At 37.0% G+C, this 21,253-nt stretch overlaps 1 protein-coding gene across 4 annotated transcripts in view; it reads right to left on the bottom strand.

Moving 5' to 3' along the window:
- Positions 1-924: 924 nt before the first annotated feature.
- Positions 925-21,253, bottom strand: part of rb1cc1 (RB1-inducible coiled-coil 1) — a 193,999-nt gene continuing 173,670 nt past the window's right edge. For 3 of the 4 annotated variants that reach the window (XM_073042482.1, XM_073042499.1, XM_073042508.1), the window contains 2 exons: positions 7,993-8,063; positions 925-1,919 (listed from right to left, as the gene is read on the bottom strand). In XM_073042482.1, coding sequence (XP_072898583.1) covers positions 1,836-1,919; positions 7,993-8,063 — 155 coding nt within the window. In that variant the 3' untranslated portion in view covers positions 925-1,835. The remainder of the gene's footprint in view (positions 1,920-7,992; positions 8,064-21,253) is intronic. The other variant, XM_073042490.1, reaches the window with a different exon arrangement.

Below are 21,253 nucleotides of genomic sequence, written 5' to 3'. Positions count from 1 at the left end.
TGACAACAGGGCTCAGGGTGGCCTACTACTGTTTTTATTTCTTATGCACTTCCAGGCCCACAGGAATAATTCTAAATAGCTTACTGAAATGCCTAGAAAGGCGCACAACTCAAATAGTAATTAGAGATGAACAAATGCAAATTTGACCAATAGTGCAAATTTCAATACAGGAACTGATCTTACAAAGAAAGAACAATCGATAATTGTCATTCTGAATTATATGCCAAAGAATAATGGCAATCTGATTCTGAGAATTTTGACAGACACCAAAAATCACTTGCAGTAGTCAGTCCGAATAAATCATTAGAGAAAAAATTCCAAAGAACAGAATGTAAAATTCATAGTCTGAGCTAAAGATTAGGGATTATAGTCAATTCCTATTAAAGAAGATTTGAAGAACAATTCTCACAATTCTGGTCTGGTTTTTGATGTTTTACTAATTATTAGTTCCTTTAGAACCAGCCTTTTGCAATAGGATTACACATTGCTTTAAAGATTAAAACTTTATTTCTCACCTCTGTTCTGCTGTTCAATTAGTACCAAGCTTTTATCCAAATACTTACTTAAATGTTCTATTAACTGTTAAAAACCTCATTGCTGAAATATCAATGCTTGGGGTGTACTGCATTCCTCTATTATGGAATATCAATGTAAAATGACATATTTTTGTCACTTTCCCTTGGTAGTTAAGATGTTTTAATAACAATTAAGTCCAAATTCTATAGATCCTTTCATAAGCTCAATATTCCATGGCATTTTAAACTAATTATAAAACCTACGGTATATTGCAGAAAACATTAATATCTTGCGGAAGAAAAACCAATAAGTGTTTTCTTGGAATGAAATTGTATGATAAATCTTAGTACTGCCACATTGCTCCTGCAGTCAGAGACTGATTTTAAACAATGCAAGATGCACACGCTACATGTTTAAATGTTTATTTCAAAATTCTGAAATTCTTTTACAATACAGTAATGTTTATACTTAAAGGTTTTACAATGGTTAATGTACAAGAGAAATAATTTTTTTAAAACTGAATGGAACACTGGTCACCAAGATGAAACAATATATTAAATTTACTCCAGCTTTAAGTTGCTGGGAAGTTTTTATATCATGTTATCTGTAAACAGATTCCTCCCTTCCAATGTGTATACACAATCAACAATTTTTGCAGAAATGCATCTCAAGCAACTGATGGAAATTTCAGTCCTATTCATTCATTGCACTGTTCTTCACTATATTGGGCTAGATCTCTACATTTCTAATAAACCTCAGTATATATGCAGATTAACAGCAAGAATGAAAATTCATCAAGTAAAATTATGACCAAACTTTACATGGGATTTTTGCATGCTAGGAACACAAATGTTTAAATAATTAAATACATATGGTAAAGTTGTTTTGCTCATAAGTTACTTTGATAGCAATAAGTTGACACATATGCTGGTAATAATGATAAGTGATTTAACATCTGAATATTCAGTAAAATCTTTTGAACAGGCATTTAACAGGGCTGCTATGCCATAATGTACAAGTCATGCTCCAATGCTCCATGAAAAGAAAGTATTTGGTATACATTTCCCAAGTCTTCAGTGTAAGATTAAAAGCAGATTAATGAATGAGACTAAATACAGTTTATGATTTGGACACAGTTGAATTCATTACACATTTAATGGGGAGTCGCAAATAAAGAATCATTACTCCAGCAAGTTTCCACTCATATGAATTACAATTGTGTCACCTTTTCCAAACAGAAATTCTTCAAGATTGCATAATAAGCTATAAATGAATCACATGAGAAGGGAAAGGATGAACTATTAACAGTTTATTTAATATCACTGTTGAACTTTCTTGTTCCAGGGCACTGCTTTCACTCTGTAGAATTTTGTTCCCAGCGGCACCTTAAATCTATTTTGAGCCTGAAAAACAATTACAAAATGGTTTCAGTTTAGTCAAAATTCAATCAGCACAACTACAGAAACAATTAATTCTGTTAACACATCTTAGAAAGGAGTCAGTTCATAAAATTTGGGTCTAGTTATTTTCTAAAAATAATTACCACGTGCTTTCAAGAACTAAGTGGTATAATTTTTTTCTAAATTTTATACAAATAATTATAATATTGTAGTCTTTTTATTTGTCACTAAACTTTTTTGAGGGGTGATTGATAAGCTTGTGGCCTAAGGTAGAAAGAGATGAGTTATACAGCTCTCGTTACATGCACATGCAGGTCAACTCTGAGTGATTATGCAGAAAGTTTGAAGTTAATAACTCATCTCCTTCTACCTTAGGCCACAAACTTATCAATTATCCCTACTGTGGACATTTTCTGGAGGTCCAAGATCCATATTCTCCGCGACCGCTGGACTAAGTGTGTAAACGAAGGAGAGGACTATGTTGAAAAATAAATGTGCTAGATTTTCTAAAATTGACCCCTCGTATCACACATGTCCACAATAAAATGATTTAATTTTTTCCAGTAGATTTGTATAGACCAATTAAAAAAAAATCTGTAAAATTACTGGCATTAACTAGATATATCAATTCATGGTCATTATAGTTAATTGACCTGCCCATGGCAAGATTACAAGTGGCTGAAAACAGCTGAAAATACTGTTCAAAAAGAAATAATGCAACACTAATCTAACTGTTGTATCAGACCACCAACTGCTTTCCAACAGAACCATTTTACAAGGATATATCTAATTGTTTTGCTTTCAGCAAAATCTGACTTCTGCAGTCAACTCAGCTTTCTGGAAATAAAAAGCTAGTGGTATGTCATTTATCCCTGAATGGAGATTGACATGTTGCCTTGATGAATGCCAACACCATCTCCCGAACCAATTGTTTGAAGTTGCTAACAGTACTGATCAAATCAAAAGCAATTAAACTGGAGGCATTGAAGTTCATTCAAAATTACTCTGGTACTGGCCACAGGATTTCAGGAAGGAAGACAAAGCTTTGTCAAAAAAGACTTCTTTACAAAAGAAATCCCAGAGCCACCTCACCTGAAGGTACAGATAGCTAACTAGTGGTGAAGATTGGCGAGGACAATGATTGCACAAATAAACACTGTTATAGGATTGAAGTACAGCAGAAATCAAAAGGTTGACAGAAGTAACAAGGCAGGGAAGAGTAGGCTTCAAAGTTATTTTAATCTGGAGGGGTTGATTCTACATTGTGGGTTAGCAAGAATTGGCATGAACAGAAATTGGTGGCAAACAACAAGTTGGAAGCTGAAGTTTACAGTGGGCAGAAAATGGAATCCAAGCTAGATAGCAAACACGAGGAAATCTGCAGATGTTGGAAATTCAAACAACACACACAAAATGCTGGTGGAACACAGCAGGCCAGGCAGCATCTATAGGAAGAAGCACTGTCGACGTTTCATCAGGGTCTTGGCCCGAAACGTCAACAGTGCTTCTTCCTATAGATGCTGCCTGGCCTGCTGTGTTCCACCAGCATTTTGTGTGTGTTGTCCAAGCTAGATAGTATTGGAACATACATTGGGGGAAAAAAAATCACACGGATTGAAACTTCTATATTAAACTTATAGTATTTGCTGCAAAAGATTGGTAATGCTAGTTAACAAGAGATGAAAAGAATGCACTGAGATCTGCCTCCACAAAACTTCTCTCCCAATCCTTCTAGAATCTCAAAATAGTCAAATTGCTTGTTGGACATCCAGTATTTTGATAGCTGGTAATCTCTTTCTACGGGTGTGGGGGGGGGGGGGGGGGGTGGAGATATATCTCTACCAAAGGAGGTGCAAGACATTTCTCCTTTCAACCAGCCGCTAGCTTGCAGGTCACCCCGAACCCCGATCAGGGTCATGTGAAGCCATGGGAGCAGGTGGTGGATGGTATGAGTAGCTGCTGTATATCACAAATCCTGGTTATGTGAGCACCGATGCCAACAAGACAATCTCTAAAGAGTACAGATAATGGCTGTGGTCATCGTCTTGTCTTACAACCCTGGAATCATACAGCACACAGACTCTTCAGGCTGTCTTGTCTATGTCGAACCATTTGAACTGGTTAGTGTCATCGACCTGCACCCAGAACACATCCCTCCATACTACTCCCATCCATGTACCTAACCAAAATCCTCTTAAACGTTGAAATCAAAATTGCATCCACCATTTGCGCTGGCAGCTCATTCCACACTCTCATGAGCCTGAGTGAAGTTTCCCCTCAAACATTTCACCTTTCACCCTTAACCCGTGACCTCTAGTTGTAGTCCCACCTAATTTCAATGAAAAAAGGCTGCTTGCATTACTTCACATTTTTATACCCCTTTCAAATCTCCCCTCAATCTTCTACGTTCCAAGGAATAAAGCCCAAACCTATACAATCTGTGTCCCAGCAATGTCCTTCCCGTAGGTAGGTGACCAAAACTGCAAACAATACACCAAATTAGGCCTCAGCAATGGCCTCAACATAATACCCCATCTCCTGTACTCAATACTTTGATTTATGACGGCCAACATGCCAAAAACTTTCTTCTCAACCCTATCAATCTGTGATGCTACTTTTAATGAATTATGGATCTGTATTCTCAGATCCCTTTATTCTACCATATTTCCCAGAGCCCTATCATTCACTGTGCAAGACCCACCTTGGCTGGTCCTCCCAAAGTGCAACACCTCAAGCTTGTCTGCATTAAATTCCATCTGCCATTTTTCAACCCATTTTTCCATCTGTTCCAGATCTCGCTGTAAACTTGGATAAATCTCCTTTGCTGTCCACTATACCCCCAATTTGATGTCATCTGCAAATTTGCTGATCCAGTTAACCACATCATCTAGACTGTTGATATAGATGACAAACAACAATGGCCTACGCACTGATCCCTGCTGCACTCTACTACTCAGAGGCCTTCAGTCAGAGAGGCAGCTATCTACTACTACTCTCTGGCTTCTCCAATCATTTCCTGGTTTATGTTTTAAGAGCCCATCTTAAAAAGTGAAACATTAACTATCCTCCAATACCTCATCTTCTGCTAAGGATGATTTAATTATCCCTGCTAGTCTGTACTTGCCCCCCGCAGGGTCTGAGGGAACACCTTGTCAGGCACTGGGGATTTATCCACTCTTATTTGCCTCAAGATAGCAGACACTTCCTCCTCTGCAATCTGTATAGTGTGCATTAATTTGCTGCTGCTTTGCCTCACTTCTATAGATTCTGTGTCCATCTCCTGAATAAATAGATGCAAAAAGTCCATTTAAGATCTCCTCCAACACACACAAAATGCAGGAGTAAGGCAGCAGGCCAGGCAGTATTCATGGAAAAAGAGGATAGTCGACGTTTCAGCTATACTTGTGGGTAGGGGGAGCATGTGGTCAAAGAGTTGAAAGGCAGCAGAAATCACAGAGATGGAGCACTGGAGAGGGTTTCACCGAACTCCCATCAAAGGGAAGATTTAAACTTCTTCAGGATAGGCCCCTGGAAGAAACTTCACAGTATAGTAGTCCAATCACAAACGAGAGAAAATTTGCAGATGCTGGAAATCCAAGCAACACACACAAAATGCAGGAGGAACTGAGCAGGCCAGGCTGTGTCTATGGAAGAGAATATAGTTGACGCTTTGGGCCGATACCCTTCATCAGGACTGGAGAAAAAAAGATGAAGAGTCCGAGCCAGAAGGTGGGGGGAGGGAGGGAAGTCTCCCCTCATCTCTTTTGGCTCCACACATAGATTACCCTTCTAATCTTCCAGAGGACTGATTTTGTCCCTTGCTCTCAAGATATCTGTAGAATCCCTAAGGATTCGCCTTTACCTTGTCTGCTAGGGCAACCTCATGTCTTCTTTTAGCCCTCCAGATTTCATTCTTGAATTTCTCTCTTCTTATACTCTGCAAGTACCTCACTTGCTCCTACCTGCCTATACCTACTATGTATCTCCTTTTTTTCCTATCCAGGGCCTTTATCTCTTAATTTTTTAAATCTTTACCTTTTATTCTGACAGGCACACAAAAGCTTTGAACTCTCAAAATTTCACTTTTGAAGGTGTCCCACTTACTAAATACACCTTTGTCAGAAAACCACCTGCCCCAATCCACTCTTTCCAGATCCTTACTGATACTATAAAGATTAGCCTTTCTCCAATTTAGAATCTCAACCCACAGAGCAGACTATCCGTTTCCATACTTGCTTTGAAATCAATGGCATTTTATTCCCTTGCAAAAACTCCTATCATCTGCTCTGTTTTACTCCCTAACAGGAGATCAAATATTACACACTCTCTCACTGGGACTTCTACATACTGATTAAGAAAACTTTCCTGAGCGCATTTGACAAGCTCTATCCCATCTAGACTTTTCACAGTATGGAAATCCCAGTGAATATGTGGAAAGTTAAAATCTACCATAACAACCTTATGTTTCTTGCATCAGTCTATGATCTCTCTACAAATTTGTTCCTCTAAATCTCACAGACCATTATGCGGTCTGTAATATAGTCCCATTATTGTGGACTATTATTATAGTCCCTTTCTTATTCCTCAGTTCCACCCATAAGGCCTGGGGTTTGCCACTGCCTTATTTTTTGGGCAGTGTAGACTACTTCTGTATAACAATTTGCCAAGAACAATCATGGTCATAAGACCATGATCGTTCATGTTATATGACACAGCACGTGATGATGATGAATCTCTTCCTAATTACAGCATCTTCTCAAGTCATTTAAAACTGATCATAATCAATTGGGTTGTTTTGGAAGACATACTTCTACCTCAATAATACTTGATTTCATTTTTATGCCAGATTATCCGATGTTGAAACCTTCACCTGAAACTTTGACGAATATCCACCTGGTCAACTTCTTCCTTTCTTTATAAACCTGAAGTAATCCAAAAATCCTCTATGCACAAACCATATTACCTTGACCATAATATCTAACTCATTTGACTCTTCATCAAATTCTAGCTGTTTAATTGTAAATTCATGTAACTGCCAATTTAATTTAATTTTAAAATTCATGAGGACTATGCCTCCCTAGTCTAAATGCATCTCTAATACTTCCGGTACAAGACTTAAATTCTCCTTCAATTCTGGCCTCTTCATTATAACAGAATTTAATTAGTGACAGCCCCACCATCTATAAATATATCCCTAAATTTCTGTAATTCCTTCTTTAATCAGATAGAATGGAGAGGTTCCAAGATTTTGGTCATTCATCCTAATACAAATCTTATTGCCAATTTAGTTATTCAATAATTCTGTAAAGTGTTTAGGACATATTGTTACCAATTAGGCACTATTGAAATATACGTCACGGCTACTGATTCATACATAATATTTCTACAACTTTCTTCACTCTTTGACATGGTGCTAGATTAATGCTATTTTATTTTTCAGATTTACATGCCAATAATTTCATGCAAACAGTGAATAGCCCAATTTATTAATTTTAGTGATGTTATTATTGGTCTGTTAAACCTAAATTGAAATGTTCAAAGTAAATGTTGTTATATATGTCACCATAAACAACCTGGAGGTATATTTTCTTGTGGGCATACTCAGCAAGTCTATAGAATATTAACTATAGTAGGATCAATGAAAGATCAACTAGAGCGCAGAAGACAACAAACTGCCAATGCAAATATAAATAAATAGCAATAAATAACAAGAACATGAGATAATGACATGAAGAGTCTTTAAAGTGAGAATATCAGTTGTAGGAATGTTTCAATGATGAGCGAGTAGTTATCCCTTTTATTCAAGATCATCATGGTTGAGAGGTAGTAACTGTTCTTGAACCTGGTGATGCTAGCTCTGAGGCTCTTGTGTGCTTTCTTCTCGCTGCTGCCATCAGGTAGAAGTATCTTCAGTTAATTAATGGATTAATATATTGCACTGGCTGTCATTAGGTGTTAATTCCACAGTTATTTTAAGTAACTACTTAAAATAATAGCAAACTGGGAGTTTTTGAAATGTTTGCTGTACTTGTCACATTACTCATTTCTATTGGTAGGTTGAAATGAAAATTCTTACCTTCTTAGCCTGGCAATATTCTTTTTCCATTACTTTTCCAAGTACCCACGGTCTCCTAGAAGAACCTGGAGCTAACAAACAAGCAATTATTTTCTCTCATGGCAAAATGAATACTACAGAAGTCAGGTAAAGAGTGCTTTAAAGAAAATGCACACATAGTTTAACAAAAGGCTTAAGCTTGGGGGATGAAAAGTACTTTCCAAGGCTCAATGAACCCTCAGCTGGAACTACTAAAACAACGGGCTATTTTCTTCCCCTAATATGAAAAGTATAAAAAAGACTGCAGATTTGTACTGAACTTAAAAGACATACTCATACTCAAAGTTATATAAACTGAGAAATCAGATTTCACGTGCTTATTTGAGTTATTATATAAATAGGTAATATAAATAGATTATTTTTTCTTATTCGCTCATAATAGTTTGATGGAAAGTTTTGATGTACATCAATAAAAAGGACCAAAGTATACCACCAAATAATATGCCAGAAATAGACATGAAGTCTTCTTCCGGGTAGTGACAAATATGCGAGAGAGAGAGAGAGCGAGCGAGAGCGAGAGCGAGAGAGAGAGAGAGAGAGAGAGAGAGAGAGAGAGAGAGAGAGAGAGGGAGAGAGAGAGAGAGAGAGAGAGAGAGAGAGAGAGAGTGTGTGTGTGTGTATTAAACAAAAACACAGGATCGATTTATACGCTCTGTGGCCACTTTATTAGGTACTTCCTGAGCTTGTGGTGTTCTGCTGGTGTAGCCATTCTACTTCAGGGTTGGACAAGATGTGTGCTCAGAGATGCACACCACTGTTGTACCACTTGGTTACTTGAGTTACTGTAACATTCCTGTCAGCTTAAACTGGTCTGGCAATTCTCCTCTGACTTCTCTTGAAAAACCTTGAAAAATAAGACGTTTTCGCCCACAGAAATGCTGCTCACTGGATGTTTTTTTAAAAATTTTCTGCAACATTCCCTGTCAACTCTAGAGACTACTGTGCATCAAAATCCCAGATTGGCAGATTCTGAGATAGTCAAAACACCCTGTTTGGCACCAACAATCATTCCATTGTCAAAGTCACTTAGACCACATTTCTTCCCCATTCTGATGTTTGGTCTGAACAACAGCCTCTTGACTTTGTCAGCATGCTTTTTTGCATTGAGCTGTTGCCATATGATTGGCTGGTATACAAGGTATACAGTTGTGCCTAATTAAGTGGCCACTGAGAGTACCAACTGAAAAAGAAAGATATCATTAAGACTGAAAAAGTAGAGAGATGATTTATAAGGATGTTGAAGGAACTTGAGGACCAGTTACAGATTTGGTGGAGACATACAAAACTATGAAGGGAATAGATAGGATAAATGTAAGCTGGCATTTTCCACTGAGGTTGGGTGAGAATAGAACTAAAGATCATAGGTTAAGAGTCAAAGGTGAATACTTAAAAGGAACCTGAGGGGGCGAACTTCACTCAGAAGGTGGTGCAATGTACGGTATGAGCTACCAGCAGAAGTGGTAAATGTAGGTTCGATTGCATTAGATTTGAATTAGAATAGGAAGGGTAAAGAACTAAGAACAACCAGGTTTAAAAATTAGTAAATAGCAACTACGTGTACAACAGGAATCCATTAAAAAGGCCATGTTTAGGTAAGAGGAGATTCCAAAGAGAAGCAGTGTCCAAAACTTAAAAATTTATGGATGGCATTAAGATTGCCATTTAATGTCTACCCCGCATCTAGAGGAGGGGATGAATTTCCAAAAAATTTGTTGGTTTGGAATTAAAAGATTAATAGGAGGATGGAAACATAACAGACTAAAGGAAATTCCAGGGAGCCAATACTTAATGTTTAGTGTTTGGCATGTTATTTATTGATAAATGTTAATGGACTGAATTTGCTATTTACTAATTTTTAAACCTGGTTGTTCCAGTTCTTCACAGTTCCTATTCTAATTCAATTAATATTCCCCAAGTGAACTTCAGTGAAATAACTTAATTCTGAAGAAGGGTCTTGGCTCAAAACTTGCACTGTTTATTCATTTCCATAGATGCTGCCTGGCCTGCTGAGTTCCTCCAGCATTTTGTGTTTGTTGCTTTGGATTTCCAGCATCTGCAGATTTTTTCATGTTTCTATAATATACTATGTTACTCTTTTTCCAGAGCTACATTAAGGACCTACTTGCTTTTTCAAATCAAGGAAGTTATCCTGTAAATGCAAAAATTATCAATAATCTTTGTAAAAATATATTATAGAAGCTGTGGAGAATAAACAGACAGAACAGGCTTTAACATGCAGGTGAATTTTAATACATAAAATTGTGCAATGATCAATGTTAAGATCAGAAGAAAAGCTAAAAACATACAATTTCAAAGGAACTGCAAAAGAAAAACCTTGCAGCTTCGTGCACAAATCTTTCAAAATGGAGGAAAATTGAGAAGGCTTACAAGACTTTTGCTTTTTCAGAAAGCTAATGAACACAAAAAATTGGTAAAATTTTATGGGCTCAGTATGTTCATTTCTGAAGATTATGCTTTAAATATATTTCTTGTGACTCATTTTTAAAAGATGCAGTTGCATTTGCAAGATACAAGAGTAAGGCCCGATACAAGTAGAAAGACAAGAAAAGGTGGATCATTATCCTCAGAGAAAAGGAAATTTAGAAATTTCAAAATTGTTCAAAAATCAACACTATTTTTCAGGGGAATATAACTTGTTCAAGAGGAGACATTTAAGACAATAGGGAAAAGCGCTAAAGGCAGCACCAAGATTTAATAAAAAAAGGTGTGCAATATATTGATCTAAGGAAAGCAGATTCAACAATAACATTCAAGAGGGAGATGAGGGGAAAAAGGGAGAAGAGGGAGATGAGGGGAAAAAGGAGAAGAGGATAATTTTACCATAGAGCCACTGAGCTAAACGGCTTCCATGGTACTACAGCTTTATCACAGTAAGATGCAATATCGTTTCCCACAGATCCTCTTAATTAAAATAGAGTTAAAGATAAGCTGAGAAATGGGTTCTGCAGGCAATAAACTGAAGTGCAAATTAAAGGTGGGCAAGCTGAACTGTCATGGAGTCATATAAAAGTACAATACAGAAACAGGCTCGTCAGCCCATCTAGGCTGTGCTGAATCATTTAAACTGCCTATTACCATTGAACTTCACTGGCACCATTGCCTTCCATATCCTGATCATCCATATACCTATCCAAACTTATCTAAACGTTGAAATCAAGTTTGCATGCACTGTCTCCCCTCACTCTTCTACGCTCCAAGGAATAAAGTCCTAATCTATTCAATCTTTCCTTATAACACAGGTTCCCCAGACCTGACAACATTCTCGTAAATATTCTCTGTACTCTTTCAATCTTACTTACATCTTTCTTGTTTGCAGATGACCAGAACTGCACACAGTACTCCAAATTAGGCCTCAGCAATGTTTTATACAACTTCAACATAACATCTCCTCTCCTGTACTCAATACTTTGATTTATGAAGGCCAATGTGCCAAAGCTGTCTTTACAACCTTATGCCTCCAGTTTCAATGAATTATGGACCTGTATTCTCAGATCTATTTGTTCTACCAGACTCCTCAGTGCCCCACATTATTAAAGCTTCTCAAACATTTAAAAATATTTAGATTACCACATAATCATACAGGCACTAACATACACAAGCCGGCCAGTGGCGCAGTTGCATCAGCATCTGACTTTGAGTCAAATGGTCCCGAGTTTGAATCTGACCCACCCCTTGCAAGCTTTCCATCCATGCTGGGTTGAGCGTCAAGCTAGCAACTAGGCCTCATAAAAAAAAGTCAAAATGCTACAGAACCAGCAAGAAAGCTGCCTCATGCACTACAAGGTGTGAAAAGGAACATCTAATATAAACACACTTAAGAGTGTATTCAGAACATACACACAATTAACTAGATTTATTACAGTTCTAATAAGTAAAACGCGCAAAAGTAAATTAATACAACAATGCTTCTCAGGTTAAAGTGCATTTTGTTTGCCTTCATATGACACAGTCACCAAGTAGTAATATAACATGAACAACAGGCATAAAACACCCTCGCAGAAGGAGGGCAGATAAACAGAATTTTATGTTCACTTGTCAAGGCAATAAGTAATTGTGGATTACTGATGCAGTTATTGCATTAGCACCTGAAGCCCTTATTTGACAGTGTTTATCATAGCATTTAGATTGCTTAAGCCTGTATGATACTCTGCTACACCCACTCACTTTTCGCTTTACTTCTGTTTCACAAATGCTAGGGATTACATGCCTGATCTCTACTACATTATAAGCATCCCCTTCACTGTTCTCTTTTCTGTAACTTTGTTTTTCCACTCTTCCAGTTTGGAAATGTTAGCTCTAAATTTTCTCCTCAATGCTGCTGCTTGTTCTGCTGTGTACCTCCGGAATCTTAACTTTTTACTTTAATACATACTTCTGTATTCATTAATTTAAGACATTACTATTTTCTCTTTACAGCTACTGCCTACGGATTTTGAGCATTTTATTTTTATTCCAAGATTTGTCAGAATCAAAGTTTTGATAAGTTAGAGATAAGCAAAAATTGGGAGTTCAGGCAATTAGTTTTAAACTTTTAGGAAAATATGTCAACTAACCTCCCATATTTGGAGATGGGGATGCAAAGAGAGTGCAGAATACAGAAAATAAATACGAGTTTTAATATTTGTTACAGGATGATCCCAATAAAGGAGACAGTTGTGGAAAACAAGGCATAATGCTCATCACGGTGAAGTCAGATTTAGAGATTAAGAACTGTTTTGACACCTGAGATTCTTAAAATCTGTAGTCTGCACATGTGGAAGTTGTACAGGAAAATGAGAGCAATGGGAGATGAGTGAATGAACAATCAACGGAAGTATCTGCAGGTCAAGAACAGCAATGATCTTGAAGATCAGAAGAGTGTAAGTTAATTGATGAATGTTACATTAAACGAAGAACGATAAAAAAGGGCAATTTTTAGATGATCTTCAGGATGGGGAATGTGAAAAAAACTCTCCCCATCAGAGACTGAACTCTGAAAGGTATCAAGCTTGAAAGTGCAAGCACAGGTTTGGTGGGGAAGATGACAGTTTGTACGTGGAGAATGACAACAATCAGTAGAAATGGAACAGGAAAAGCATGTAAAGTTTAAATTCTGGACAATTGCACAAAGATGGAAATCAGTAATTGTGAGGTCACAGTTAGGAAAAACAACATTACAGAGTAACTGCTTCTTCCACAGTGAGAGCTGTGCACATGCATATTTAAAAGCATATACAGAATTGCTCTAAACTAATAAAATGCAAATGGAAACATTACATTTAACTGTTCTTTAAAAATTTGCCCAAATCTACATGGTGCTCAAATAGCTGCACATCTGTAAATTGTTTGACACCAGAAAACATAATTGAACACACTAAAGCAATCTTAATATAATGGAATTTGTTTAACTCAACACTATATAAAAATATATATAAAATAACCACTGCAAATTAAGATGCTACGATATACATAAGATGGTCTTTCAACGTAATATTCTTCTATTCATTATTTGTAATGTAGCACCGAGTTAAACAAACGAGTATAAAACAGTAAGATATAGGAGCAGAATTAGGCCAGTTGGCTCATTTCGTCTGCTCCGCCATTTTATCATGACTGATCCAATTTTCCTTAGCACCAATCTCCTACCTTTTCCTAATATCCCTGCATGCCCTGACCAATCAAGAATCTATCAACCTCTGCCTTAAATATACACACCTGGCCTCCACAGCTCACTGTGGCAAAGAATTCCACAGGTGCATGACCCTCTGGCTAAAGAAATTCCTCCTCATCTCCGTTCTAAAAGGACACCCCTCTGTTCTGAGGTAGTGTCCCCTGGTCTTAGTCTTCCCTACCATAGGAAACATCCTCTCCACATCCACTCACTCCATCAAGGCTTTTCACTATTCAATAGGATTAATTGAGGGCACCTCTCATTCTTCTGATTTCCAACGAAAACAGGCCCAGAGCCATCAAACACTTTTCATATGACAAGTCATTCAATCCTGGAATCATTTTTGTGAACTTCCTTTGAACCTTCTCCAACTTCAGCACATCCTCTCTAAGACAAGAGGCCCAAAATTGATCACAATACTCCAAGAGAGGCCTCACCAGTGCTTTATAAAGTCTCAACATTATATCCTTACTTTATATTCTGGTTTTGTTGAAATCAATACACATTGCATTTGCCTTCCTCACCACATACTCAACATGCAAATTAACCTTTAGGGAATCCTGCACAAGGACTCACAAGTCCCTTTGCACCTCAGCTTTTCTGTATTTTCTCTCCATTTAGAAAATAGTCTAGCCTTTTACTTCTTCTACCAAAGTTCATGACCATACACTTTCCAAGACTGTATTACATCTGCCATTCCTTTGCCCATTCTCCTTATCTATCTAAGACCATCTGCAGCCTCTCTACTTCCTTCAAACTAACTGCCCCGCACCTATCATCATATCATCGGCACACTTTGCAACAAATCCATCAATTCTATTATCCAAATCATTGACAAGTAATGTACAAAGAATCAGTCCCAACACAGACCCCTGTGAAACACCACTAGTTACCAGTAGCCAGACAGAAAAATCTCCCTTTATTCCCACTCTTTGCCTCCTGCCAATCAGCCACTGCTTTATCTATGCTAGAATCTTTCCTGTAATATCATGGGCTTGTGGCTTGTTATGCAGCCTCGTGTGACACCTGGTCAAAGGCCATCTGAAAATCCAAGTACACAACATCAACCAATTCTCCTTTGTCTATCTTGCTTGTTATTTCTTTAAAGAATTCCAACAGATTTGTCAGGCAAGACTTTCCCTTGAGGAAACCATGCAGACTATGGCCTATTTTATCATCAGCCTCCGGACCACTTACTCAATAATTGACTGTGAAGTGCTCAATGCAGCTGTTTAGACAGTATCTGTTCACATTTTCTCAGTGGCAAACATAGGTTTTTATCTACTAAAACTGATCTTTGAAGGAGTTTTTCTTCTTCAGCTACAAGTATATAAGATTTGAAGTTATTAAACTAAAATTTAAAAAAAGGACCCAGAGCTTCAGAAACAAACATTTCCACAAATATTAAAGTTACCAATGCACTTATATTGCAAATAAACCACAACTTCTGAACTGATAAGGTGTTTGCAACTGCAATAATTATTGATTGAAGTCATATATTTTAAAACAGAAATCAATAATTTCAAAATAATTCTTCAGTATGGATATTGCTTCTTGTTGTACAGGTAATAAATATGTTTGGTAAACAAATGCTTCAAAAAATTCCTAATTCCCAATGAGAGTTCCATAGAAACAATCCATAAATATATTTTTAGTACATTTATTGAAAACAACAAGCTGCTAGAAGGCATGCAGCTGGTTTCAGTGCTATCTGCAATATTATTTTGATTTAGACTGCAGTAGATACTCAATGGAAATAGACTTAACCACATCTGGTGGACAGCCTTCTGCTGTACAACAAGAAATATTCATACTGAAGAATTGTTTTGAAATTGGATTTATTAAAAATCGATATTCCCATTTTAATATTCATCATTTATTAAATGTTATTTATTCTCCTTCTAAAGAGATATCGGAATGTGTGATATCCTTAGACGCTGAGAAAGCCTTCGATCGGGTTGAATGGAATTATTTAAAACCTTAAGAAAAATTGAATTTTGGGCCCGATTTTATTCAATGGATTAAATTACTTTATTTATCTCCCTCTGCTCGGGTTCTCAGTAACTCTCAGAATTCCAAACCATTTAAACTTCAACATGGAACTAGACAAGGTTGTCTCTTAAGTCCTTTGCTTTTTGATCTGGCTTTAGAACCCTTAGCTATTGCTTTCTGAGAATCTAATGATATCAGTGGTATTTTAAGGAGAGGTATTACTCACAAAGTTTCACTTTATGCTGATGACCTTTTGCTTTATATTTCTAATGTTGAGACTTCAGTACCTTTCGTACTTTCCTTACTCTCCTGTTTTAGTCAGTTTCCAAGGATATAAACTAAATTTTCATAAGAGTGAACTTTTTCCTTTGAATAATTTGGCATCAATTAATACTAAACTTCCTTTTAAAATTTTAAGAAATCAATTTACTTATTTGGGTGTAACAATTACTAAGAATTAAAAAGTTATTTGAAGAATTTTTTTTTACTTTGCTGAATTATGTAAAAAGGGCACTATCAAAATGGTCACCCTTTTCATTATCATTGATTGGCCAAATTAATTCTATTAAAATGAATATTTCGCCTAAATTTTTTATACCTTTTTCAGGCCTTACCTGTTTTTATTCCTAAATTCTTTTTTGATTCTCTTGATTCTATCTTCATATATATGGAAAAATAAACACTCTTAACTAAATAAAGTTCATCTTCAAAAAGCTAAAAAGAATGAAGGTTGAGCTTTACCAAATGTTAGGTTTTATTTCTGGGCAGTCAATACACGGAATCTCATGTTTAACTGAGAGGACTGCCCTGTTTGGGTTTCTTTAGACGCTAACTCTGTTAATATATTTTCTATCATCTCTCTTCTCAGATCCTCAATTCCTTTATTTTTAAGTGAACTGCTAGTTTTGTAGTTAAACATACTTTGAGGATTTGGGTACAATTTAGATAGTATTTTGGCTTATTGAGATTTTCTCTTTCAAGTCCCATTTTTTCTAACTACTTTTTTTAAACCTTCTATGACTGATGTAATTTTTAACGATTGGGATAAATTGTGTATTCAATGCTTCCAGAATTTATTTGTTGGAGGAAGTCTCTTTTCATTTGAGCAGTTGTCAACTAAATATAGCTTACCACAAACCCACTTTTTTCGATATTTACAAATTAGAGACTTTCTGCAGTCTCAATTACATACATTTTGTAAAAGTCCTGATAAGAATTTATTAGGTGTTCTAATTTTCTCTAAGACACAGCATCACTTGAGAGAACAATTGTGACAAAGTAGGAGCTGATATATCCTTCCATTTCAACAAGATGGCCCTTCTAGCTATCAATGTAACAAACACAATAACTTGTTCATCAGACACAGAAATACCATGCATATTTTGAGGAATTATTCCAAAAAGCACAGTCAACTTATTAGGTTGTAAATTGATTCTGAGTGCTTTAGAAATTGTCAAAAAGACCTACTTCCAAAAATGTTTTAATATAGAACATGACCAGAACATATGTGTCAGTGTAGCTATCTCAGTTTTACATCCACCATAATACTTTGATTTTGAGAAGAGATGGGGCTCATTTGCTCGTTATTATCATTTCAGTTAACTGATAGGTTTCCTCCATGATCCAAATGTAAATTTTTTTGATATATCTTTTTTTCTTGTTGGCGGTTTGATGTTTATTTTTAGAAGCTTTTTGTATGACGCATGGCTCCTGGGTTGTAGCTCCAAAGGGTTTCTTTTTTGTCCCCCCCTCACTTTTCTTGATCAGTAGGGTTTTTTTTTTATTCACAAAATGTTCAACTTTAAGATAATTTCCTCTTTTATGAGGCATTGTAAGTGTTGTTACTTTGATGTACTTGTGCTATTTTTGAATAATAATAAAAAGATTTGAAAAAAAGAATTTATTAGGTGTAATTTTTAACTTTAAACCTTTTCATAATGGATCAATATCTAATATTTATGGTATGTTGTTGGGAATGAGAAACATTCCTCTAGACAAAATTAAAAATCTCTGGGAACAAGATTTACAGACTTCAATTTCTGAGGAAACTTGGAATGAAATTTTTAAATTGGTTAATACCTCATCGTTGTGTGCCTGTTACTCCCTCCTACAATTTAAAGTGGTCCATAGGGCCCACATGACTAAAGATAAGTTGTCTCGTTTTTATTCGGATATATCTCCCTATTGTGACAGATGTAACAATGGAGAGGCTTCATTAATTCATATGTTCTGGACATGCCTCAGTCTTGAAAAATACTGGAAGGAAGTATTTCAGACTTTTCCTGTACTTTTTAAAGTAAATTTTAAACCAAACCCTTTGACTGCCCTATTCAGTATTGTTGGAGGAAAAGATATTATCTTGGAGACACTTGACTTGCACATTTTGGCTTTTATTTCTCTTACAGCTAGGAGGGCACTGTTGCTCAGGTGGAAGGATGTTGCTCCGCCTACTCATGTTCAATGGCTAAGCGATGTCATGTCATGCTTAAATTTAGAGAAGATTCGTTGTTCAATTTCTGAATCAAGACAAGACTTTTTAACATTGTGGGGACCTTTTTTTGAATTATTTTCAAAGTCTTTGATTTGTTATCAAGTATTGATCTTGGCTAATAATTTTTTTTTACTATGATAAGGATTTCTTTTTCCTTTTTCTTTCTTTACCAAACAGCTTTTTTTGGTAGTGGGTTTAGATTTTTTTGTATAATAAAATTATTACTTCTCAATTATGATTCTATTTAACTTACATGAATATGGGGTAATGAGACTATAAGTGTGATTCACATATATTGTACTTGATATATGATATACATCATATGTGTCAAACATAAGGCCCGCGTGCCATATCCGGCCCGCGAGATCATTTTAGATAGATCTATTATTTTAATTATTAATGGCCCGGTGATATGAAGCGCTGATAACACACAAACTACAGATCCCATAATGTAGCGCAACAGCTGCCGATAGGCTACCCGGGAACATTCCCGCGTCAAGTGTCTGTTGCTGTATACAACGCTATTCTGAAGTCAAAGCTAACCCCTAACAATGGCAAAGAGAAAAGTTGATTCTGAAAAAAGAGTCTTGCAAAACCGATGGGTTGCTGAGTATAGTTTGTGAGATAGCCACTGATTTAAGAACACAGTTGATTGAAAGAAGCAACCCATTTATTGCATACTCGCTTGCTGTGGATGAAAGTGCTGATATGACGGACACTGCACAGCTGGCTATCTTCATCCGAGGAGTGAACTCCAATTTGTGCGTTACAGAGGAAATATTGAACATTAAATCGATGCATGGGACAACGACAGGAAAAGACATTTTTGAAAATGTATGTCAAAGTGTAACCGACATGAAATTGCCCTGGGACAAACTTATTGGACTTACAACAGATGGAGCACCGGCGATGTGCGGTGAAAAAAAGTGGACTAAGTGGGAAGGATGCGGGTAAAGATGCAGGAGGAGAACTGTACTGGTGAGTTAACAACATATCACTGCATCATACACCAAGAAATGCTGTGTGGTAAATTCCTAAAGATGGAACATGTAATGAGCACTGTAACACAAGCCGTAAACTTTATCCGAGCTAAAGGTTTAAATCACCTGCAATTTCAGTCTTTTATGCGGGAAATAGATTCAGAGTTTGCCGACATTCCTTATCATACAGAGATGCGTTGGCTGAGTCGGGGAAAAGTTCTCAATAGAGTTTTTAAGCTCAACAAGGAAATCTGTCAGTTCATGGACAGTAAAGGAAAAGTCTCCACAGTTTTGCGGGATGAAAAGTGGAAATGTGAGTTGGCGTTTCTGGCTGACATAACAACACATCTCAGCGTCTTAAACCTTCAGCTCCAGGGACGTGACCGCATGATCACTGACATGTATGATGCAGTGAAGGCATTTCAAGTGAAGCTGCTCTTATGGGAGACACAAATACACCAGTGCAACTTGCCTCATTTTCCCTGTTGCCAAGTAATGTTGAACCAGGTCGGCGCAATGATGTTCCCAAATGAGCACTTTGCTGATAAACTGAGCGCACTTCGCACTGAGTTCGCACGGCGCTTTGGTGACTTTGAAGCACAAAAAATTAATTTCGAGCTGCTTCGCAACCCATTTGCCGTCGACGTGGAAACTGCACCTGTACCGATTCAGATGGAGCTGATAGAGCTGCAGTGTAATGGGACACTAAAGGCTAAGTATGACACTGCAGGACCCGTACAGTTTATTCGCTCCATTCCTGAAGCAATGCCTCAGCTCCGTCTACATGCGGCTCAAACCTTGTGCATGCTTGGTAGCACATATCTGTGTGAGAAGCTTTTCTCAGTGATGAAGATTAATAAAACATCACACAGGAGTCGTCTCACTGATGAACACCTGCAGTCCATCCTGAGAATCTACACAACACAGAACCTTACACCAAACCTAAACAAACTTATTGCCAAGAAAAGATGCCAAGCATCCAGCTCTGACAAAACGGCATAAGAGCAAAGAAAACTGAGTGTTTTGATTTGTTGTTGTTGTAACTTTTGCTGAAAAGCACAAATTTTATTTATATTTTCAGGGTTTTTTTGCAGCATGCTCGTATTTCTAACTTGTATAATACTGACAGGAGATATTTTTATGGAGAGCAAAATATTTAAGTTTATTTAAAGTTTTAGTTTATTTTTTCTGGAATAATATTCCTGTCTGTTTTTATTCATATTTATGTTCAAAAAATGTTTAGTTTTAGTGTGTTCAATAAATGTTTATCCTGTTCAGCCCGCGACCTAAAGTGTGCTTTGAGTTTTGGCCCCATGTGCAATTGAGTTCGACACCTCTGATATACATCTTCCTGTATTCTGTATTCTTTTTTGTAAGAAATCAATAAAAATATTGAAAAAGAAAAAAGGAACAGAGAAAAAAAAACATAGAAAACCTACAGCCCAATACAGGCCCTTCTGTCCACAATGCTGTGCCGAACATGTACTTAGTTTAGAAATTACCTAGTTTTACCTATAGCCCTCTATTTTTCAAGCTCCATGTGTCTATCCAGGAGCCCATTCCACATACTCACCACACGTCAAAAAACTTACCCCTGACATCTTCTCTATACCTACTTTCAAGCACCTTAATGTTAGCCATTTTGGCCCTAGGAAAAAGCCTCTGACTATCCACATGATCAATGTCTCTCAGCAGCTTATACACCTCCGTCAGGTCACCTCTCATCCGTTGCTCCAAGGAGAAAAGGGCGAGTTCACAATCTATTCTCATAAGGTACGCTCCCCAATCCAGGCAACATCCTTGTAAGTCTCCTCTGCACCCTTTCTATAGTTTCCACATCCTTCTTGCAGTGAGGTGACCAGAAATGTGCACAGTACTCTAAATGGGTCTGACCAGAGTCCTATATAGTGGTTAACATTTCCTCTCGGCTCTTAAACTCAATCCCACAATTGATGAAGGCCAATGGCACCGTATGCCTTCTTAACCACAGAGTCAACCTGCAGAGCAGCTTTGAGTGTCCGATGGACTCGGACCCCAAGAACCCTCTGATCGTCCACACTGTCAAGAGTCTTACTATATTCTGCCATC

Source organism: Hemitrygon akajei, chromosome 1 (assembly GCF_048418815.1).
Source record: "Hemitrygon akajei chromosome 1, sHemAka1.3, whole genome shotgun sequence".
NCBI classification, from domain to species: domain Eukaryota; kingdom Metazoa; phylum Chordata; class Chondrichthyes; order Myliobatiformes; family Dasyatidae; genus Hemitrygon; species Hemitrygon akajei.
This window is presented reverse-complemented; position numbering and strand designations above follow the sequence as displayed.